Source organism: Xiphias gladius, chromosome 10, assembly GCF_016859285.1.
Source record: "Xiphias gladius isolate SHS-SW01 ecotype Sanya breed wild chromosome 10, ASM1685928v1, whole genome shotgun sequence".
Taxonomy (NCBI): domain Eukaryota; kingdom Metazoa; phylum Chordata; class Actinopteri; order Istiophoriformes; family Xiphiidae; genus Xiphias; species Xiphias gladius.
This window is the reverse complement of record NC_053409.1, coordinates 9090640-9114159: the sequence shown is the minus strand read 5'-3', so window position 1 is coordinate 9114159 and position 23520 is coordinate 9090640. Positions and strand designations below refer to the sequence as shown.

The window sequence follows — 23520 nt, the reverse complement described above, 5'->3', positions numbered from 1 at the left end:
GTTTTGCGTGTTAAAATCTGCAGTCAAGCAAATACAGTTGTCAAATACATGTAGTGTGTTGTGGCATAAAAAATACATTTCCCTCTCTTTCTCTCTCTCAATATATCTAAATCGATATCGATGTGTGTGTTTGTGTGTGTGTGTTAAGGAACCTTAGGCATTCTGCACAAGTAAAAGTACTTTCACTTTCAATACCTACACGAGCTACTGAATGCAGGAACCGTACTTGTAGAGCAAAAGACTCTGTACTTCTCCCACTGTTGCTCAGGGCCAGCGGAGTCTGTCAGACGGGCCGGGACCTGGACCAGCTCTCTACGTGTGCGAATGCTGCCCTCTAGTTGTCGTTTATCATGTAGCAAGCGCATCTCTGCCCCCCCCCCCGCGATGTACAAAACTTTTTTTTTCTTTTTTTTTTTTTTTTTTTACACCAGCAATATGTGACACATCTCAGTCTTACAGACTCTCAGGAAACCTGCGCTTCCGTTTTTGCTCAACTCGCGCAGCATACTTTCCATTTCCAGATTAGGCTCGTTCTGAGCCACCTGTGTTTGAAAAAAAAAAAAAAAAAAAGAGAGAAAAAAAAGAAAGAAAAAAAAGCGTCGCTACATTAGGGGCTGAGTATGTTCAGAAAAAAATGGATCTATTTGTGGCCTCCGTATCGTTAAACAAACAGAGCGCGACCGCGGTGCTCCCCGGCCCCGCGGTGCGCACAGAGGAGGAGGCTCGCTGCTTTCGTTTTCTCACAAGAGAGGCGAGGAAGTGATTTGAAGTGAGGAGCCACTCATGCGGTGAAAGGTTGAGCAGCGGCAGGTTTTCGGCGTCGACCGCGGAGCCGATGGAGTTCTCTGAGCACATCAAGACCGCCAATGTGGAGGACGTCGTGCTCCGGCAGCCGCTGCACCCGCCGAGCAGGGGCACCCTGTGCATCACCGGCCACCACCTGCTCTTCTCGGACAGGGAGGAGGGCGGCCCCCGGCAGGTTTTGCTGCTCCTCAGGAACATCGATGCCGTTGAGAAGAGGTGAGGACCGGAAAGTGAGCGCTCCCTCACCGCAGCAATGTACATCTTGTCAAGTAGTTTAGTGGCGTATTAGATTATAAAATTAGGATGTCAGCCAATAAAAGACGGGCATTTGGTTCCAAATTGGAAACAAAGGAAACGAAATTAAAAAAAAAAAAAGAACAACCGAGATTTGATTCAGCAGAATTCCATTAACAGCCTTAATGTTGGTTTTCATGTGTCTAATTACATCACTTAATGAGGGATTTGTGGATCTTTTTAGCCCGGATTCATTCTGAAGGCGTTGACAAACCTGTGCATGGTCAAACAAATGATCCCACTAATCAGCAACAACTAACCAGAACCAAGTTGCCTCTACTGTGCCAGTGAATGATCCAGTGTCTCTCTCGTGTCTAATGACATTATTCCCCAAATCTTTTTAACCAGCGTGGAAAACCTTTCGGGCTACTCCAGCCTCTTCTCTAATGCAGGCCGCAGCGAAAGGTTGGACAACATTTGTGTTGCAGTGTGTCTGCTCTGTGCTGCTCTCACTGCCCACAGCAACTGAAGAAGGAAATTTGCTAACGAGATTACGGCAACTCTCTTGTCACCCCTCCGCGCGCTCATGTTGTGGGTTGCTTGCTATTAACAGTCTGTTGCTCTCCGGCCTCGTAAAAAGCTCGCGCTTTGATGGAACCACTTGATACATTTTTTGGTCAGCAACAGAGATTAGGGGTTGCACGCCCATTTGTCAGTAAGATAACCCCCCCCCGTCCCGCACACAGCCCAGCTCACTGGGTTTGCCTTCCTTTTCTGCTGCAAGTCAAACTTTCCGCACTGCTAAGAGTCAAAGCACGGGGTGTTGGGGGGGGGGTGGACATAGGTAGCTTTTGTTTTCCATTGTTTATTCATAGTGGTGTGTGTGTAGGATATCTGGATCCTCAGGGACGATTACCATCAAGTGTAAAGATCTGCGTGTGCTCCAGCTTGACATCCCAGGCATGGAGCAGTGTCTCAACATTGCACACTCTATCGAGGTATAATGAATAATTAGATAATCCTACTGAGCCCTGAAACATAGTACAAAAGGATAAAGAAATCCTTATTTATTTTTCTGCCTTATGATGAGATGTTAATTCTTTCTTTGAATACATAATCTCTTAGTATTTCCTCTTTGCCCTAATCTCTTCTTTACATCTGACAACAATAGTATTCAGTGTTTCATAACAATCTCTCCTTCTATTTCTTTAGACCCTGTCCTGTCTGGACTGTGTGTCGGAGCTGTATCCTTTCTTTTACAGACCTTCTGATCTCAGCCTGCAGGACCAGTGGGGTCTCTCATTCCCTGAAAAGCACTACAGTCAAATGAAGGAGCTTGTAAGCGGCATATAAAACTCTGTATGCTTATAAACGTGTCGCTGCTGTTTAGAAACGTAATCTCACCCGCGTAAAACACATACAAGTCTCACAGGCTGCCTCTCCCAACAATGATGGCAGGAAAGTGCTAGGGAAACCTGCATGTAGGAGTCAAGATTCAGGATATCCCTCTTGCTTAGCTTTCATTTGTTTCAGTCCCAGAATGTGCTGCACACAGCTGGAATTCATGCTTAACAGACAGACGTCTTCCTCTGGGAATAGCATGTTGCTATGGTGAGGGGTGGGCCCCGAGGGCAGCATTGTTGCATGTGTTTTATAGGCACAATGTTCCCAGGACATGTGCGATATCTGCACTTTTCATCAGGCTGGCCTGGCGACTGTCCTTCACCCAGAAGTCGCTGATTGGAGCCGCATGTCTTCGTCCTTCGTGCCACTTCCGCAGGAGTTGAGCTATTCTGTGTGGCTGGCAACTGCAAATTGTTAACTGTAACAGTTGATTGTTCTTAAAGAAAGTGTACTATGGAGTTGAGATCTGTCAGGAGGAGTTTTAAATGAATAGTTTGACATTTTGGGAAATACACTGATTCGTTCTCTTGCCAAGAAGTAGGTCAGAAGATCAATACCGCTCTCAGGTCAGTCCATTAAATATGAAGCTACAGCCAGAATGTGGTTATCTTAGCTTAGCATAAAGACTGCAGAACTGGGGGGGACACAGCTAGCCTGGCTCTGACTGAAGGTGAAAAATATCACTGAAGTTCAAAAGTTAACGTGTTGTTACTTGTTTTTTCTGTGTTCAAAATGAAGTGTACGAACAACACATTGTGGTTTCGTAAGGCTTATGTGAGGGACTAACCATCATCACTGTGAGGTTGCCAGAGTCTGCAGAAAGTCACTGCACCCCGTCAAACCCCAAGTAAAAGCGCAGCTTGTTGTTTTTATACTTACAGTTACACAAACAAGATATAACATGTTAATTAGTGAGCTTCAGAGGTGCTGGTAGGTGTACTTTGTTACCTTTGGACAGAGCCAGGCTAGCTGTTTCCCCCCCGCTTCCATTATTAAGCTAAGCTAACCGGCTGCCAGCTATAGCTTTTTATTTAACGTTCAGACAGGAGAATGAGGATTAGCACGTCATATCTTGTTTGTTTAGGCTGTACCAAAATCGAGCTGGATAACCACGTTTTGGTTTATATGCCATACTATTTTCTTGGCCAGCACCACTGCTTGTTGTCTTTACACTCCGGTTTTTGTGCCAGTTAAACAATTTCATAGAGCTAGGCTGCCTGTTTTCCTCATGTTTCCAGTCTTAGCTGAGCTAAGCTAAGCTAACCATCTTCTGGCTCCCACTTCATATATTAAGACAGAGAGGGAGGAGCAGTGTGTCTTCAGACAGGAGAGAATTCAGACATTAAAGAATAGCATCCCACGTTGAAGTTTTGTCATTTTGGGATAAAAATTTTGTTTTGATGTCAGGTTTAGACTCTTTTACATCTATATGAAGTGACAAAATCAAAATCCAAGAGTGAAACACAAAATTTATTTACTTGCCCTCCTGGTTTTAAAGAGTGTAGAAGTTAACAGTTAGCATGTGCAGAGGAAGATGGAGCTGTTTCCTATGACATTAATATCATTTTTTAAATTTGGGACATTAACCTCTGTTTTCAATTATTCATCCGTTATTTGTCGCTGTGACTAGCGTTCATCACCTTTTCTCTCTGCAGCATGATAGGTGGAGATTGAGCAGCGTGAATAGAGGATACTCAGTGTGTCCCACCTACCCTCCAGCTGTCATTGTCCCTAAGGAAATAAATGATGACATGCTGGTAAAAGTGGCCAAATTCAGACAGGGAGGACGCTTCCCCGTGCTCTGCTACTACCACAGGAAGAATGGCATGGTGAGATGTTTGTGTCCTTCTCCTCTAGCCTCCAACTTACACACACGACTAGGCAACTCTAACTCACCTGAAACTTTTCAGGTAATCATGCGCAGCAGTCAGCCACTGACAGGAGCCAATAGGAAGCGCTGCAGGGAAGATGAGCTCCTCCTCCAGGCTGTGATTGATGGCTCAGACAAAGGTTACATCATTGACACCCGCTCCAGTCAGCAGGCTCAGCAGGCCCGGATAACAGGTGGTGGGTTCGAGTCCAAATCTTGCTACAACTGCTGGAAGAGGCTGCACAGACAGATGGAAAGGTGTGTGTGTGTGTGTGTGTGTGTGTGTGTGTGTGTGTGTGTGTGTGTGTGTGTGTGTGTGTGTGTGTGTGTGTGTGTGTGTGTGTGTGTGTGTGTATGTATGAGAAACAGGTAGTGGGAGTGGATGCTTTTCACCATTTTATAATACTGATCGGTTCCATCAAAATACACCTCTTTCACCCCATCATCTGTTTAAACAGGGCTAAAGCACTACAGGAGAGTCTAATTAAGCTGGTGGAGGCCTGTGGTGAAGAGTCTCATAACATGGACCGTTGGCTCAGTAAGCTTGAGAATTCAAAGTGGCTGTCTCACGTCCAAACCGCTCTGTCAACTGCTGGCCTGCTGGCAGAGTGTGTGGAGAGGTAGGATCTTACACCTCTGGTATGTCTGTGGTGGTGTTAGTATAACTGCCAACTGTATGCGGAGCTGTATGCAAATACGTCTTTCCGTGAGAATTTTTAAAAAAATTTATACTAATAATTAATAATTGATACGATGTTAAAAGACAGAAATATACCAGTAAAGACACCACTAAAGCATTTAAAACCTGAAAGCAGCACTAAGAGAGAGTTTTCTGTAGCTGTTTTGCTTTGAAATAAATGCATGTGTGCCTTTTCTTATACATATAGAGTTACAAGACTGTGGTGTTTCTGTTGGTTTGGTCCAGGGACGGTCATTCAGTTCTGGTTCATGGTTCTGAAGGGACAGATTCCACTTTGCTCATCAGCACTCTGGCTCAGGTCATCATGGACCCATGCTGCCGCACAGTGGAGGGCTTCCTGGCTCTGCTGGAGAGGGAATGGGTACAGGTGTGTGTATGTATGTGTACGAGAAGATTGGGAAGATGCTAAAATGTCCTTTTTGGAAAGACCTGTTGGAATGAATGTTGGACAAACTGTGATATATAAGAAATGATTAAGAAAAACAAAAGTTACAAATAGTCACAGAGATATGCATTGAAACAAGAGGATATTACACTACCCGTAACACGAGGAAGGACTCTAAAGCTCTGTATTTTCATCCTCATTCTTTCAAATGTATGAATCTCTCTTTACTTTTTGTTGAGAAATATATTTATTGGGTTTTTCAGAATTAACACAACTGTTACACGTATGATGGTGCACAAACAAGAGAACTGCAATTCTTACGTAACTGCTATACTGAAGAATGTTGCATTATTATTTATACATTACAACATTCTCATTTCCAAGTACTCAGAAAATATCTTGATAGGTGACTTTCAAGATCATTAATAAAATTGTCCCCAGATTTTAAGAAAACGCAGTGTTTTCTCCTTTGTGGCATAAGGTAGTTTGTCCATGGCTGAGCTGGTTCAAAGACTTATACCAGTGTCCAGCTGTAGGTGCCTCAGTGCTCTTCCAGCCATTTGCAATACAGTGTTTAGCATGAAATCTTTCTTTACAGTTATCTTATATATGCAGTGTATCGTTTAGATTATCATATTGAGTAAAGCTCAAAGAGTAGTTTAGTGCAATGGTGTCATTTCAACTGGGTTTGAGGGAGCACGTCCCCCTCACTTTCCAAAATCCTACTATTGTCCCCCTCACTTTTATTGTTCAGGTTGATTTTCTGGCTAAACCCTCTGGTGATTATCGTCTGACAGTCCAACCGACATATTCCAGATGAGAGAAGATCTGAGCTGATAAAAATGTTGATATGGCCAAACTGAGTCTCCTTCACTTAGGTATTTACAATATGCTCAAAGCAGTCAGCTTAACAAGCAGCGGCAAGTACTACAGCGAGTGTTTGCTGGACGATTTTGCCCTGGGCTTTGCCTCACGGACTAAATACAGCCTTCCATATCTGAACTGAATATTTGACTGAACGGAGAACCTGCAGACACTACTCAGGGCCGCCTCTGGATGTTTTTCAGGTGTAGAACAAAAAAAAAATCATGTGACAGCTATGTGACAGTTTTAACTCAATAGGGACACTCAAAGTGAGAACAGGTTGTGAGAAAAGGATATTGCTCCACAGTCTGCCCCTAACAGGAAATGTTTTCAGGAAAAAAAAAAAAATCATATTCAGTTTTGGGCATGTTGCAGTCATGGATTTAATGAAACCTACTTCTCTTAACCCTTTGCCTGTGGCCTGTGGTGTTTCCAATGTGTTGTTAACTCACCCAAAAAACATATGACAGTGCTGTTCTTCTCTAACAAATCTACCTCTATGCGGTATTCCCCAAAATGAGTCAAGAAATAGGACTCATTTTCACTGTTCTGTCTAAGGAAGTTACACTGCAATGTCGGTTGGTAAATGATAGAGCCCGTCTGATATCATCCTTCTGTTAGTTATAATCCTCAAATAGACAGGTTTTGTCAGTCAGTATTACAAAAAAGTGTGAAATCGCTCTGATTAAGTGAACTTGTTTGTCCAATACTACCATTCTGACTGGCATCTTATCTTCTAGAACAGATTTTTAGTTTTTAGTTCGAGATACACAGAGGCTTACTGTTTGCACTGCCTTCTCAGGCCTAAGCTAACAACAGAACTAAGTGTGTTTGTATGTTTGTGTATGTACTGTGTGCATTTCCTCTCTCAGGCAGGACACCCATTCCAGCAGCGATGTGCCCACTCAGCCTACTCCCACGCACGCCTCCAGCAGGAGTCTCCGCTCTTCCTGCTGCTGCTGGACTGTGTGTGGCAGCTGTGGCGTCAGTTCCCTCTGGCACTGGGCTTCTCTGAGGCACTGCTCCTGAGGCTGGCGACTGAGGCCTACGCCTCTGACTACGGCACCTTCCTTTGTAACAGCGATCAGGAGAGGTCAGTGGTACTTCTCAGCCTGACCGGGCATTGGGAATTAATGGCTGACACAACATTTTCTGTGCTATAGTAACCTTTATCTTCACATGCATCATGCCACCTCATTCTGCTGCCTTTCTCCTTACCTCAGGTGTTCTCTAGGAGTGAAGGAGAAGACTCACTGTTTGTTCCAGGCCCTGCTGAGGCCCAAGGAGAGAGAGTATTACTCCAACCCCCTGTATGAGCGCACTGAACTTGCAATCTGGCCCTCAGTCCACCCTCAGTCCCTGCAGCTCTGGAGAGGTGAGCTTTGATTGACAGTTATATTTCAAACCTGATCTTATGCTTTTTGACCTGTTGGTTACTATCATTAGTAACATTCATTCACTATTGCAGCCTCTTATCTAATGACTGTGCCTTCATTAGTGTTTTATGCTTATGTGTTTCTAACTTCGAGGAGTCTTGGTGCTGACTCAAGTCCATGTCCGATTCTCAGGCTTTTTTTTGAGGTGGACCCCTCAGGCTCGTCACCTGGAGGAGGCTCAGGAGGAAATAAGAAACATGGTCATCGAGTGGGGGAAGCTGGCACTCGTCACATAACCCTTCCAATAATTATGACTATGTGAAGATGGTCAGTCTGAACATGTTGAACATGTTTGGAGGAGGAATGTTACAATGTGCTATGCCTTTGACTGTGGAAATGTTTTCAGAATTCTTAACAACCCGCTGTGTTTTAATGTAGAATATTTTCATAAAAACTGTTTTAGAAAAAAACTCAATTGTTGGTGTCATTTGATGCTTTTTAGCCTTCTATAAAACTGCTCAAGGAGTGTTATATTTTCTCTAAATATAGCCTATGTTTTGCATAATTTCAATGGGAGCATTATTTTCTGAAAATATATTCACTGATAAATATTACCAATCGGAGAAGGCTGTATGACAGACATACCTCCCGGTCCTGTTAAGCTCAGCTAAACCGTCTTCACAATACAAATCCCTGTGAACAGCAAGTCAGCATGTTTTCACACACCAAGCTTTGCAAGCTGGAGACTGTAGTCCACTTCAGTCAAGAGCCACAAGCCCTGGTGATTATACGAAGTGGACAAGAACCACATAGCCCAGCATGACTTTCTACACCTGCTTATTTATCCAGTGGTTACTGGGTAACCTGAAATGGTGGCCAATCGGATGGTAATCTTTTCAGCTTAACACTCAAATGCCGCAAAAATGGTCTTATCAGCTCTTATTCTGGAATTTAGTTTAGAGGAATAGTTTTGGATTTACTAAATTGCATCTGCTTGTCTTGGATCATCAGATTCATCTGTCTGGGGTTAAAGATTTTGCCAGCGCACAGGTAACCTATTTTTTTTCCCAATCAATATAAGTTAAATCTGTATCTGTAATGATATTTTGACACATCTTGTATATGCCCCAATAATCATCACCAAGATGTCAAAGTTCAGTGTAATCACTACGATCTGATTAAGTTCAGTTGAACTTTTCTAAAGAACTGCTACTGGACATGCAACTGGGTGTGTGGGTCTGTGTGCCCACTGCGGCTGTGCTGGGCCTGTTTTGCCGAGGATGCCTCAGCAGTGCGTGGCGTTTTCCCGGTTGCGGCTTCAGTTCTTTGCCCAGACAGATGAGCAGGTGGAGTAGCCGGGAGACCTGCAGCCCCCCGCCTCAGGAAAACCTTTGTGTCCTCATCACAGGTGAGACAAATATCCGTCTGTCATTTGTGCACAATAGCTGCTTCTGTCTGCCTTTCCACAGCTACCCAAACACTGAACCTGGGAAGCTGCCATTGTTTTCCACCACTTTCACTGGGCAGCCACGGTTTTGTACTATTGGCCACAGAGCAGTCACAATAGGGGCAGAAGGCCTTGCTCCAGGGCATCTTTTAAGGGAGCCGAGAGTGGCACAAAACACTTCCCAGCAGATCCTAAATTTCAAATAATCTGAGATGAAGTAGTACTCGAAGGAAAGATTCATATCATTGTGGCATCAATGGCATGAGCCTAATGGTTTTGGTTGTGCTGTGGTTTTTCTCTTTTTAAGTTGTCCTCACTGTGCACAAGCAGCAGGACCCCATTTTGACTCATCACAATAGAGTCCATGCAGACAGTGCCAGTGATGTAAAAGAGCCAATGAGTGGCTGTGGGGAGAATAAAAGCTTGCTGTCACTTTTTTGTCACAGGATAAAGCTTTGGAACAAGCTGAAGCATGGTGCACCAAAAACGTTGATTTCATTTGCATACATAACTCCACACAGTTTTTTTTTTTTTTTGCACAGGTAAAATATTACATTTGTCTCTGTATATAGGTGGCCTTGGGCAGTTAGGTGTGGGGCTTGCACAAATACTGAGGTGAGATATTTAGAAATTCCTGAGACATCAAAGCTTGTGAAAATTTGAAATTTGAATCTCATCATATCGATATTAATGTCTAGAAAACAGTATGGAACAGAGAATGTAATCCTGTCAGACATCAAGAAGCCTCCACCTCTTGTCTTCAGCAGTGGTATGCAAAATCTAATTCAAGTTTTCTGACTTTTGTGTTCTGTTTTTCTTACACAATTCTTATTTTTCTAAATTCACACCTCAAAGAATGTACAACAGTTGCTTTTAAATGATCTCCCCAACTCCATCTCATTTCCCATCAGGTCCATTTGTATACGCTGATGTTTTGGACTACAAACACCTCAGAGAACTTATTGTAAATAATCGTATCACCTGGCTGGTCCACTACAGCGCTCTGCTCAGTGCTGTTGGAGAGGCTAATGTGGCTTTGGCACGCAAGATTAACATCACAGGTCTGCTTGACAGCACGCATTGTTTACATGTACCACCTTTTCAGGGATTACTGTGTTTAAACCCCACTTTGGATGCTCTGCCGTGCATCTAGGCCTTCATAATGTTCTGGACTTGGCCCTGGAGAACTGCCTGCGCCTCTTTGTCCCCAGCACCATTGGAGCATTTGGGCCCTCTTCTCCACGTGACCCGGCCCCTGATCTCTGTGTCCAAAGACCCCAAACCATCTAGGGCGTGTCCAAAGTGCACGGAGAACTGATGGGGGAGGTAAAATTACCTTAAAATCCACACACGCGTGCAGAGACACCCATGATGACATAATTGTATATGTCAGTTTCCATACCCCATTATCATGTCAACCGGCTTCTCTTTCTTCAGTATCTCCATCATAAATATGGCCTAGACTTCCGCTGCCTACGTTACCCAGGTGTGATATCGGTCAACACACCTCCTGGAGGAGGAACAACAGGTATTGCCTAACTTAACGTCTGCATATGCCACACAGTGTATTCAGTGCAATAAACTGGATGTTATGGACTAAGCACTCCAGACCTCTGTCTTCACAGACTATGCAGTTCAAATCTTCCACGATGCTCTCAGCACAGGTCACCACGAGTGCTACTTGCGACCTGACACCCGTCTTCCCATGATGCATATCTCTGACTGCCAACGTGCCACAGCTGAGTTCATGCAGGCCCCGGAGTGCCAGCTGTCCCTGCGTACCCTACAACATCGCTGCCATGAGCTTCACTCCAGAGGAGGTCGTCCAAGAAATCCGCAAGCATCTGCCTCACCTCAAGGTCACCTACAATCCTGATTCTGTCCGCCAGACCATTGGTACGGCTTAACATGTGTGGTACATATACTTTGATACAAAACCTGCATGGGATGATACATTTTTGCAATGTTTTAAGTCAGTTAAAAATTTATAGTGCTTGGCAAAACGGGGGTCCGAGTGACATGACACAAATTCAGCGATATGTACAGATTATATTGATTGAGGCTAATAAACCATAGGTCCAATGTTGATTAAATTTGAATTGTGTTCTGGCATTGAAAAAGTAAAATGGCTTGTTGGGGATTGTGATAAAAAGTCAAAAGGTTTAACTTTCATGACAAAAACTGCAACATTACTTGTTATTTGCTCACTTGCTCACTGTTAACTTGTTAGAATCTGTGACATTTTAAGAGAAAGGTAAATCTGTATAATTTTAGGTCTCGTGGCCTTGTCTTGGATGGACCTAAAGGCAATGAGTTTTTATTTTGTTTTATTTTGAAATTTTTGGTGGGATTGGATTGTGGGATCGGGTAATGTGGTCATCTTTGTGACTTTGCAGCAGACAGCTGGCCAGTGAGGTTTGATGACACCAATGCCAGGAGAGATTGGGGTTGGTCACCAGCCTTCGGGCTTGAAGAGCTTGTGTCTGACATGTTGCGCTCTATTCGAAACAAGAGGACCAATGAGGGTTTGTCAGTCCGCTAGCAAAACCTTCTCCACATAGACTGACCAATGCCCTACCCTTGACGTTTCTTCAGCCTGCATTTTCATCTTTCACTTCACTTTTCAGAAATTGTCGACCACTATCCTGTGTTACTCTGGAACATGACAGTAATGAGCCAGGGGCTGTTTGAAAAGTGGGAATTCTCAGTCAGAGCCTCACAACATACAGTGGAGAGTGAGACGTCATACACATGCACCCAAGCACACACATTTCAGTCTTTTTCAGGGAATAATATAATGTCAAACCGTCTCTTCGTCTTTGTTGTTTTTACTTGTTATCATAGTATAAGCATTACTTTACTTGGGTATGTTGCCTCAGATGGAACAGAAAATTACTTCAGCTTTAGAGACTTCCAAATGTCATGTTCATTGCAAGCGTGGACACAATCGACTGTTATAGTGTCTAATACAACATGGACCAGTTGCAATTTAACCCTTTGGACCAGTTGCACTTTTAACCCTTTGATTCCAGGATCATCTGGAATGGCTGGCTCAGTTAACTCTGGACTGTGTGCTGGCTCTTTTACAAGGCAGACTTTTGCAAAACAGCCTAGCAAGTGAAAATCACATACTGTATACAACCCCACTACCCTTGCTGTGGCATCTAACAGGAAGCCTTTATTTTACTTTTTTGCCAGCAGTGTGATTTTTGTTATGAATGAGTAACAGTGAAAGAAGAAGCCTTATTTACTGTAGATTACTTTGGAAAACAATGTATAAATATGTAGTGTACTATTGAATAATAAAAATGTTGTTTACTCAAACAGCAGTGATTATTGTATATTGCTCAACTTCATGTATTCTACATGTAGAATGTACAATAACAGTAGAGTATTTCCATTTTAGGGATTTAAGAGAATTATACTTTTTACACCACCACATTTATTTCACTACTATAAATACTACTTACTTTTCAAATCCTACAACATCTAAAATATGATGCGTTGTTATAGATTCCACCACGCAGCAGTTTATGAAAGAGTTAAAATTGGCCCCACCTTGACCAACTACATTAAAATGCTGCTCACACAGTAATGCATCAATAATTATAAGCCTATGACATAAGATATGTGATTCTATACAAGTCAGGATCCATTTTGCATGATGAAGGATTTCACTTTTGATATGTTGCTGTTGACACTTTTGTACTTCAACTAAAGTAGATTTTTAACGCAAAACTGTTTAATTTTATCCACAAACAGGTGAGGATGTATCCTCCTCCTCTCCACTGTCATTACAACAGATGTCGTGCCTGTTGCTTCCGGCAGAGGCGCACCCTCCATCCGGCTCGCCGCACACGTCTTTCTCATCGGCTCCTGTTATTATCCATTTTCTCCGATAATGGACGCGGGATTCTTCCGCGTAAGATCTTTAAACTTATTTCTGACTTGTTAGTGTTTTGCTGCTAAGTTGCACGAAGCTACTTTGTTTATTTAGAACATTAACGTGCTATATAAATTTAGGTGGAGGGCCATACAGTCAGAAACGTTACGGTCGGGGCTTCGTCTATCAACTGATAACAGTCTTGGGTTTCGCCATTAATCGTATTTCGACTGGGCAACTCCAGAATTAGGCTACATATCATTAAAAAAAAATCACGTCGGTACCCTATAAACTTTTGTAACGTTATATTGCGTATACATCATAGTCTCTCCACATTAATGTGCAGATAGACTTGTTCGCAGGAAATAGACGAGCCGATCTAGGTAGCTAGCGATCTACTGCTAATTTGCTAGCTATGGCTAAAGATGGCGCCCGGGCCGTGCATCGTTTCTGTCTCTGTGGGCTAGTCACGACCACTGCTTCGCTCACGCTAGCGAGCATGAGTAGACCTAAAGATGTATTAAATATGGACGCTAATGTGAATTTTGATATACTGTCCACGTTAGCGCTGTTTTCGGTGAAAATATTCGCTAGATTGTGGCTAATATTAGCCTGCCAGTGTTCCTATAAAGATTAAGCAGACTAATTGCTAGCTAAACTAACGTTAGCTTACGGGTATCAGTGTCACATCTGACTCAGTTTGACGGTTTAAATTTAACAAGGTACTGTGGTCGCATGAACTAACGTTTGCTAATATTTAAACTCTTAATATAAGGACATGTCTTAGAACAAGTAGGGCAGTGTTTGCTAAGTTGCTAACGATGTGTTTTGGTTTCAAAGGAAGTATTATATTAAAGTGCAGTAGCGTTAAACTGGTCAAAAATGTTTGAATCATACATTGAGATGCATGTAGATGTGATAGTCAGCGTACGTTAAACAAGCTAAGATTTGTTTGTTGATTGTTCCTTAGGGCACAAGTGCGGAGCAAGATAACCGTTTCAGCAACAAGCACAAGAAACTGCTGAAGCAGCTGAAATTTGCAGAATGTCTGGACAAGAAGGTATAAGATCACCCACATTTGCAATATTTTTGTCACTGTGTTGGTACTCGTATCTGTTCCCATCAAATTGTTGCTTTGAAAAATGAAATGAATGGTCAGTTTTATTTAGATTTAGGTAAATTAGTCATTGATCGTCTTTACTAACAGGGAGCATTTGGTTGCTTGTTGTCACCCTTAGGTGGACATGACCAAAGTGAACCTGGAAGTCATCAAACCTTGGATTACTCAACGAGTGACAGAGATTCTGGGGTTCGAGGATGACGTCGTCATAGAGTTCATATTTAACCAGCTTGAAGAAAAGGTAACATCTATAATTGTGTTTGTTTTGGTTTTTTTTTTTTTTTTCAAAACTGTCATAAATTTGAGGGCATTGCTTAGTCAGTAAGAAGGGATATAATCAAATAATTGCACATCCTAGTCAAATTGAAATGGAATGGGTAAAGTAACAATTGGTATAAAACTGATATATGATGACATAACCATGTTTTGCTGTTATGTGACAAAGTGCCTTTATTTAGCAGTCTTCTAATGATGATGTGATTTATGATTTAAAAGGCCTGAACCAATATGGATGTTATACCTTGCATCAGAAGTATAGCACCAACACCTAATTAGCTCTCTCCTGAGCCCAAAGTCACTGAGCCCAACTCTCCCTTCATGATGCAGTGTGTGGTTTGAGGTGAGTTATATGCAGGGATCACCTATATCATGTCAGTGAAAGACACACCTGAACAATGCCATAATCATATTCTCCGTAGGTATTTGCAGTGCATCATTAAACTGCCCAGATCCCTTAAAATGTAACAGGAATTATATGCTGAAAAAAGGGAGGGTTTAACAATGTGCCACAGCCTATTGTTAAGAGTAACAAGTGGCCTTCTTTACATTCTTGAAACAGTAATTTTAAGAGTATTTTATCACCAAGCTGAAATGCCTTGTTTAATTGAACGTTTCAAGTCTTTGGAACTTCTATTGGGTGTGGTCAGAAGTGTCTTGTAACCCCACCCCCAACAGTGATATGAGGTTGTCATGAAGGGTGTCTCTGCATCGCTGTAGCAAGTTGAGAACTTCAACCACTTGAGGTCAGCAAAAACAAGATTTTCAGCTGATTTTGAGTTACTCTGTAACAAGTCTGTTGAAACCTCTGACTGCACCCAGCAACTCAGTTGCATGTGGTCAGATGTGTGACAAACTTTAGATATTCAACCATAAGGAACAATACTTTTCAGCTTGGTATTAAGTTACTCTTTAAAAACTGGAAGTTCTGTAGTGGTCATGTTTTGACCTCAACAAAATCCTTCTTGCCAGTAGAGCTGTAACGCTGAACCCCACTGATGTTATTTGATTTTGAAGACTAAACTGCATGTTCCTCATCCGATAGGCTATAGGCAATTTTATTTTATTTTTATTTAATTAATTTTTTTTTTTTTTTTTAAATCATACTGCCCCACTGATATGTTATACCATTTGGGATATCTAGGTAAGGGGTATTTTCCATTGCACAAACTTACTTTTGGAAGTAGGAAAAGAGGATAATGGAGGGGAAACAAACTAGCTAATTTACACACAGTATCCTCAATGAGATTATTACTAAGCTTCCATCCTATAGTATACTTCAATGCAAGCATTGAAATTTATGTGTAGAACCCTTGTTAATGACTTTCATTGTCTTGAGATGCTAAAAGAGACATGTCTTTATTAAATAGTGGTACACGTGACATCAGCATTTCACATAAAAATATGATTAAAAAGTTTTTTACTTTTTGCTTGCCATGGCTTTTGGGGTGTGGGGCGGGCTGTTGAAGCTAAGTTTAAAGGGTACTTTTGAATAATGGTAAGAATGGGTAATAGAATTGCGATTACGGTATCTCACAATTATTCTATCAGTTGTTGAAATAAAACTCCTTCTTTGTGTAACTGTGTACTCATTATTGCTTGTTCGTCTCTTGCAATTTAGATAAATGATATAACATTAAGCTCAAGGTGGTTGAGTCTCAAGCAGTAGGGAGGCGGAAGCAAGCCAAGGGAGCTCCGTGCCCACTGATCCCACGGGACTCACTGAAGACACCGGAACTGTACTTGCTGTGTTGGGTTTTAATGCACTCTGTATTGTGGCTATTTGTTTAACTCCTGAAGTGTAGACTGTGGGGAGACTGGAAAACAGTGGGTGGGTAGGGCCACAGAAATGTAAAGTAATGGGGATTGCACTGAGGAAATCAAATATTGAAAAGTATTTTTTTGTGATATGGTACTTTTTTTATGATAGATTATGCATCTGGGATATAAAAATCAGAAAGGGTCATAACAGCAGTATTGCATGCAGTTTTTGTATCACTAGATATGTCTCCCCTCAGCTAGCTCGCATTCTCAGTTTGATGAGTTTGTGAGTACGATTTAAATCAATCAAACTTTTATTTTGGTAGGTTATTGAGTTCAGTATTGGACCCAGGGATGTTAAATATTCTAGTCAGTATCTAACATGTTTTGAGTATGGTTAACTACATAGTCAAAGGTATAGTTTAGTGAAGAGTAGAAAGTAGGAAGCCCCATTTGTGGGATCCTACATCCCCCTGATTTTTTCCTCCCATCATTTCAATGGCCATATGGTCTTTTCTCTCCCCCCTTCGTGTGTTTGTTGCAGCACCCGGATAGCAAGATGATGCAGATCAACCTGACAGGCTTCCTGAATGGGAAGAATGCGCGGGAGTTCATGAAGGACCTGTGGCCCCTGTTGTTGAGTGCCCAGGAGAACATTGCTGGCATCCCCTCTGCTTTTCTGGAACAGAAGAAAGAAGAAATCAAACAGAGACAGGTGAACTTTGGTAGAATGTCTTTGTAAGCTGTAGGAAGGTCATGGATCTGTGGCCGCTGACTGTGTGTCCGAGGGTCTAGTAACGCAGGCAGATAAAGACGGTGTAAATACTGCAAGTCTGACAAGTGATAGGCAGAAAGAGTGTGTAATTTTTGTAAAATGCTATAATCATGGGGTAAGTAATATTTCCTAGAAACTATAGAGACAATAAAATTGAACATAGTAATTGACACCACAGGTGACGGTATGTGAACATTGTAGGATAGAAGATATATTGTTGCTGAAAGTGATGATGTGTTTGAAACCTGATTGTTCCATTTGCGGTAGATTGAACAGGAGAAGCTAGCTTCTCTTAAGAAGGTGGATGAGGATAAGAAGGACAAGGACACCAGAGAGAGGGCTCAATCAAAAAGCCCAAGGAGGTAAGAAAAAAAATGTTTTTAATATTGAGATTAGTGGACAGAAGTTGGATTTGTTTATTTATTGCAGAAAATGGAAAATTATTCTCGGTTTGCTTCAACTATGTCCAGGCGGAAGACAAGGTCGCCATCACCACGGCGAAGGTCGCCAGTGAAGCGTGAAAGGAAACGAAGCCCGTCGCGCTCCCCAAGGCGCAAACCCAGCCCAGTTGGTGGCAGTTCACCCCCTCCACCCCTGATGCAGCTGCCCACGAAACCTTTGGAGCAGCTTGCAGAGCCAGATACATCAGGAAGAGCCATGCTAGAACCAGTGGTCCAAGAAGCTTCTTCCACCTGGTTTGTGGAATACTTCCTTTGCTTCAAATTCTAAATTAGTCTTGGATCCAAAGTTAGAAGTTGTTTGTTTCTTAATGTCAGTACTAGTTTAGTTTTAGTATTTTTGAATCAAATTTCTAGGTAGTATAGTTTGTTGTGTACTAGATAGAGTATAGAGTTTTTTTTAGTTCACAATGATATCCTGACAGGAAACATTTAGAAGTCAAACTTACCTCTCTGGTCTATAGTGACACAGTTGTGGAGGTAGTGAAAGCAGACTCCGTGATGGAAGTCAAAGAACCCTCCCCAGAGAAAACTCATAAGAAGGAGGAACGACCCAGGTCTCGAGAGAGGGAGAAGGACAACAGGAGGGAAAGGCCTCACCACCGCTCCCGTTCTCATTCCCGTTCTCGCAGGCGACGCTCCCGTTCTAGGTAATTTCTGACATTTATGGTATTAACTTAAAATTATGTTTCGATCTTACATCTGAATTATTTTTTGTGTAAAATCAAGGACTTCAAAGTTCTAAAACTATAAATTCTTCCTCTCTACCCAATCAGATCTTACTCCCCTCGTAGAAGGCAGAGTCCCAGGAGGAGAATGTCTCCTCGTCGAAGGAGTCCCCCTCGACGTGGTCCCACGAGCTCCAGGCACAGACACAGGCGCTCCCCGCTCCGCAGGTCAGGTCAAGATCCTGTACAGGGTGTCCTAGTGTTTAGAGGGACCGTCCTTAAGAGTTATAGCCTAAGTTCCATTTTAATCTTTTCCTCTTTAGTTATTTTAGTATTTGATTGGCATATAGTGCATATTACTGCAGGATGTTATTGTGTAGACCATATCCTGGCCATCAGAAGACTTTGGACCTTAGTTTTCCTTCTTCAAGGTGTTGTTATATTGGTTTCCTACAGGAGGCGCTCTCGCTCTGCTTCATCCTCTGGCAGCAGCTCCTCAGGCTCTTGCTCCCCTAAAAAAGCAATGAAAAGAATATCTAGCACACCACCTCGAAAACAGGCCCATCATCCAGACAACTCCATTAGTCCCGCAGGGAAGGACAGGCGGTCACCGTCTCCCAGGGCTAGAAGAGGCCGGGGCTCAGCTTCCCCACCCAGATCATCTGGTATGATCTTTATAATTCTTTCATTGCTCTCTATATTTATCACATCTTTGTCTCATACTGGCAGCCGCATGACCATTTTAGCTCCTTGGCTACCTCTGGTTTTTAAAAAATAGATTTCATTGTGTGAAAACTTCTGTTACTCTTTGTAAATGAGGATATGATGTGCAATTAAAATGTGAATAGGTAAGAACTAAGCCATTACTTCATACGCTATAATAAAGTATGGGAGTGTTGTTATATACTAAATGTATCTGAAATTCTTGTTGCCTTGTTTTTCAGGTTTAAAGCGAAAATCAGGAGGAAGAGGGGATTCTACGTCTGATAATGCCAAGCCCAGACATTCTGAAGTGTCTGACTCAGGTAAGCGATAAATTATGTCTAGTTAAAGAACCATAATGGCCTTTCACCTCACGGCTCACAAACTGAGATGACAAGTCGTATGGAGTTCCTGGCCACTTCTACTTGGCAGAAATTGACACCTTTTGTCCCTTTTTTTTGTCAAGAAGTAGGGGCATGATACAATGTTGACCTGTTTAGGGGTTATTACAACTTATCTTCCCATTACAAAATGCGAAGTTTTAGTCATTGTGCCAACGAGATGGAAATGATTATTTCTGAAAATGTACTACAAGCTAAGATCATTAAGCTTGGTCTACCTGTACTATAAAAAACATTGACATTTCCATAGGCTTGAATCCCATTTCAACCTCAAAAATGAATATACTGCCTTTGGATATCACTAGATTTTTTTGTTAAGAATCATTTTAGACAGTGTCAAATGTAGATAGTTGAGTAAAGTAGAAAGCCAAGTAAATCTATGGCCAATAACCTAATTACAGTGCTCCCATTTGTTGACTTGCCCTGATAATTCTGTGCGATAATTATGTATTGATCCCAGTTAATTAACACTACAGAGTGAACAAAAACATTTTATTCCAACACAAGGGAAAATAGTAGTATAAACATAAGGTCATATTGCTCTATGCCATGTTTAAGCCTAATGACAACTCAAACCAAATAATTAAATAAACCAATAAATCTGTTTTGTATTATTTTTAACTTTTCCATGGCAGTCTGTTTCCCTGGTTTTGCTAACACTGATGGGACTCTCAATGCTCTACATTTCAGAGGAGGATAAAAATGAGAAAGGGGCAACAGCAGATTCGGTGCAGCAGCGACGTCAGTATCGCAGGCAGAATCGACAGTCGTCTTCAGGTTAAAAGCGTTTTTATCCCCGTTCTTTCCTCTCCCATACCCAACCCCTCTCTCTAACCAAGTCTCTGTCCATGTCATCTTGCACTCATCGTTTCATGGACTTTTGAAGCTGTGTCCTAACCCCAACCTTGGTGTTTTTTCCTCACAGCATACAGTTAAGGCTTCAATAAAACAGTTGCTAATGCCCACTGTCTCTGTGATTTCAGACACAGGGTCTTCTTCCTCAGAAGATGAGGGGCCAAAGAGGCCAACAGCAGGGCCAGGTGCCAGAAATGGTGAAGTCAGGAGGAGACGAAGCCGTACGCCTTCCCCACGGAGGCGACACAGGGATGCCTCTCCCAGGTCAGGCACTGAGCACAGTATTTGCACATTATCTGAATGATTTAAGCTCTTAAATCCAAGTGGACTATGTTCTGCATATGTTGTTCTTATGCATTATTTTTTGTGTGTGTACCCCTCCAGGAAAAGACGTTCTCCATCCCCCGGACGCAGACGTCGCTCCACTTCTCCCCCACGACGTCGCAGATCTCCCTCTCCTCCTAGACGCAGGTATAAGAATGTTCTAGAGCTATCATTTTCATATTAAAAAATGACAATTTGGAAAGGTTGATTGATAATTACATTTTGTGCTTCACAGGTCTCCTTCCCCACCTCTCCGTCGACGATCTCCATCCCCCAGACGGTATTCTCCCCCGATCCAGCGTCGCTACAGCCCCTCACCTTTGCCTCCTCAGAAAAGGAAAATGTCTAGCTCTCCCGCAAAACGCTCTTCTCCAGGGGCCAAGCGACGTCCTTCCAGGTCCCCCAGGCGCAGAAGTTCTCCTGCTCCAAGGAGACGCACACCTCCATCCTCCTCACCACCACCCAGGCACAGGAGGAGCCCCATGTTGCCTTCTGGCTGGCAAAGCAGGGACACACGATCCCCAGCTGGAGCAGCCAGCCGCCTGTCCCCATCCCCTGTAAACCGCAGTCGCACTCTTAGGAGTCCCCCAAGTTCCCAGGGACGTTTTGAAACCTCCAGCACATCTCCATCTAACCAGCGGAGACAACAGTCCCCGTCACACAGTGGCAAACCCATCCGAAGAGTGTCCCGTACCCCAGAGCCACGCAGCAACCAGAGGTAAACAAGGAGCGAGCATTTATCTGACAGTCAGAATTATATAGTTTTATTCTTTTTTTACACTGGAACCTGTTTTGTTTATACACTGTTACTCTGTTACATCCTCCTGATGTCACCTGTATCTTCTCCACAGACCCTCTCTGAGCCCCCAGCCTATGAGGAGAGCATCTTCCAGATCAAGATCTGTATCCCCTCAACCAGCAGCTCAGAAACGCCCAGCCCCTGCATCTGCCTCCCCCTCACCGCCTCGCTCTGCCAGTGGGTCCCCACCACCAGCCAAAAAGGCCAGCAGTGGTTCCATCAGTCAGTCCCCAAGCAAGGTTTGTATTTTATGTTACAAACCTATGGTTGTCTACAATAGTATTCAAACATACACGTTTATAACTTGAGTCTTGAATATTATGGGTATTTGTTTTCAGTCTTCACACGTGTAATTTCCACAAATTCCAGGAAACTGTGATTTAAAAATTTGCCATGTTTCCTCACATAAGTCGTCTGAATGGTTTTAATGAGCAACAAAATTATGATCAGGTTATAACATGCCTCTAAATTTCATTTTGTCCAGTATTCTAATAGGATACCGGGATGAGGTTGCAATGAAAGTATGCTGCTGGCATGCATTTATGTAAATAGTCACGCAGCACAAAAATTTCATGGCATGATCATGGTAGCCAAGATAATGTAATACAATATCACCTCAGTGCTTTGTGCATTAAGTTAGAAATCTACAGTGTTTTGAGCTCTCCTCTGACGATTAAATATACATCATCCCATGACTTAAATATATTTAATAACCTTGAATACAGAGAGTCCTGAAATGCATCTTGAGCCACAAAACCAACTCTAAATTGTTGATAATTCCCTGGGAAAAATGTCTTTAAGTAAGCTGTGGTATAATCCGTCCTTGGCACAGTAATGCTTCAAATATCGTCGTCATGTTGTTTATGGTTTTTAGTGGCACTCATAAAAGTGTTTTTTATTGCAGAACTCTGATGTTGAAGGCAGTGGTAAGAAAAAGAAGAAAAAGAAGGAAAAGAAACATAAGAAAGAGAAGAAACATAAGAAGCACAAGAAGCATAAGAAGGAGAAGAGTGGTGCTACTGGAAGTGGAGATGGACAAGAAAACCAGGGTGTGGAGGAGGATGGAGATTCAAGAAAGGTAAAGTGCGTTTGTGTAATTTTTAGCAACCAAAGCCTTTAGATTCCTGTTCAATAAATGTGAAAAAACATCAAAGTAGTGGATATTATTTAATTTGCCATGCACCAACATTCTTATTTGTGTCCAAGTGGCTAAGTTTAATGACAAGTTGAGTGATATATTTCATGCTGTTCTTTTAGGAATCAGACAGTGAAGTAGAGGACAGCTTGGACGACCTAGAGAAGCACCTAAGAGAGAAGGCTCTGCGCTCCATGAGGAAGGCCCAGATGTCTCCATCACAGATGTCCTGAAAACAAGGGGCTTTCTCACTTTTGAATTTTCCAGTCACTCTTGATGTTTGTCATCAACTTGGTTCAGCTTTAGAATGTACAAATTGTTAATTCTTGAGTCTTTTGTTTTCTTTTTACTGGTTTGGTACATTCTGAAGAGTGTTGCATTAAGAGCTTGATTTGTCAGTTAATGTATTATCTAAACTGTAAAGCTTGTGTTGTCGATCGTTTTAAATTGTTGAGCAGGGAAACGGTTTAAGCTAAGAGTTTTGAGTTGGGCAGGTTTCAGATATTTTCCACAGCCTACACTAGATTCCATTGAGAAATTATTGCATGTGCAGTGATTGTCTCTGATGTGCATGAACCACTGACCTTATGGAGTGTAGAGATAAACCAACATACAGTAACATACTGTTACTTCTGCCTTTTTATTAGTGGAACCAGTGGCACAGCTGTGTGCACTGTTAGAGGCTTTATCAGAATGTCTTGTCCCACATTGTAACCTAATAGAGGTGTTTGGCATTCTTTAACCTGTTTTTTCTGACTTTGAAATTATCTTGTTTTAAGACACAGTCTGATATGATACAGAGTATGCTTTAATTTTCCAAATGAATTGATATGCAATTTTATGTTGACACTCTTGCACCAAGCTAATCTCTGTGGGACTTCTATATGATTTGTATTTAGTAACCCTGGCTCTTGTCATCTGTTCATCCTTTCAGAATTAAAACCTTTTTATAGGATATGTGTATTTTCCTTAATATAAAGTGCTAGAAGATTGGCTCATTTCTGTTTCGTTGGGCATCTATCAAATAACAGATTATACATTCAGATGAATGCAGATAAAAACATAAAAAGGCAGAATTGGTCTTTGCTGGGTTTTGGTTCTAATACACGCAGTACACCCTGCATCTTCGGGAGTTGGGTGTATGATACCTGCGTGCTCTTCAAATGAGGCATGAGTGCCCCAATCTTACGTCCCTGCAAGGTCAAAACCTCCAATGACTCAACAGGCTGCAGCATATTTAGGTTCTATAACTAAATCAACAAAAGGACTGGTTTCTTTT

The 23520-nt window shown here is 42.2% G+C and overlaps 3 protein-coding genes across 5 annotated transcripts; all 3 read left to right on the top strand.

The window, feature by feature from the left end:
* Nucleotides 1-629: 629 nt before the first annotated feature.
* zgc:154055 (uncharacterized protein LOC556036 homolog) lies at nt 630-8080 on the top strand. Of its 3 annotated transcripts, XM_040137919.1 has the most exons (11): nt 630-1020; nt 1447-1503; nt 1928-2036; nt 2251-2376; nt 4098-4271; nt 4353-4570; nt 4771-4932; nt 5238-5379; nt 7134-7354; nt 7485-7636; nt 7830-8080. In XM_040137919.1, the coding sequence occupies exons 1-11, from the start codon at nt 836-838 to the stop codon at nt 7931-7933; spliced, it is 1650 nt and encodes a 549-aa protein (XP_039993853.1). In that variant the 5' UTR covers nt 630-835; the 3' UTR covers nt 7934-8080. The 3 variants fall into 3 exon arrangements, 2 of the variants coding, with proteins under 2 accessions (XP_039993853.1, XP_039993854.1); XR_005708277.1 differs by lacking the exon at nt 7830-8080 and having other exon boundaries at nt 5200-5379; nt 7485-7601; XM_040137920.1 differs by lacking the exon at nt 1447-1503 and having other exon boundaries at nt 7830-8079.
* A 229-nt stretch (nt 8081-8309) lies between these two features.
* tdh2 (L-threonine dehydrogenase 2) lies at nt 8310-12359 on the top strand. Its single transcript, XM_040137921.1, is given in 9 exon segments — nt 8310-9045; nt 9657-9699; nt 9783-9853; nt 9996-10145; nt 10238-10410; nt 10522-10612; nt 10710-10867; nt 10869-10980; nt 11481-12359. Coding segments are annotated over 9 exon segments (1134 nt in total). The 5' UTR covers nt 8310-8855; the 3' UTR covers nt 11627-12359.
* Nucleotides 12360-12890: 531 nt separating this feature from the next.
* On the top strand, nt 12891-23196 carry srrm1 (serine/arginine repetitive matrix 1). The gene is made up of 17 exons (XM_040137323.1): nt 12891-13006; nt 13938-14027; nt 14206-14328; nt 16669-16839; nt 17167-17261; nt 17370-17594; nt 17822-18007; nt 18134-18253; nt 18482-18690; nt 18970-19050; nt 19819-19905; nt 20112-20247; nt 20368-20454; nt 20543-21025; nt 21159-21345; nt 22011-22184; nt 22364-23196. Exons 1-17 carry the CDS (start codon nt 12986-12988, stop codon nt 22472-22474), a joined length of 2586 nt encoding a protein of 861 aa, XP_039993257.1. The 5' UTR covers nt 12891-12985; the 3' UTR covers nt 22475-23196.
* The last annotated feature ends 324 nt before the right edge of the window (nt 23197-23520 follow it).

Bases quoted from the DNA above. Each gene is read 5' to 3' on its own strand.
- zgc:154055 (XM_040137919.1), top strand. From the start codon at position 836: ATGGAGTTCTCTGAGCACATCAAGACCGCCAATGTGGAGGACGTCGTG. The intron at 1,504-1,927 runs GTTGGACAACAT...GTGTGTGTGTAG, and splicing joins AATGCAGGCCGCAGCGAAAG to GATATCTGGATCCTCAGGGA. The intron at 4,571-4,770 runs GTGTGTGTGTGT...CTGTTTAAACAG, and splicing joins CTGCACAGACAGATGGAAAG to GGCTAAAGCACTACAGGAGA.
- srrm1 (XM_040137323.1), top strand. From the start codon at position 12,986: ATGGACGCGGGATTCTTCCGC. The intron at 19,906-20,111 runs GTTAAAAGCGTT...CTGTGATTTCAG, and splicing joins GAATCGACAGTCGTCTTCAG to ACACAGGGTCTTCTTCCTCA. The intron at 21,026-21,158 runs GTAAACAAGGAG...TCTTCTCCACAG, and splicing joins GAGCCACGCAGCAACCAGAG to ACCCTCTCTGAGCCCCCAGC.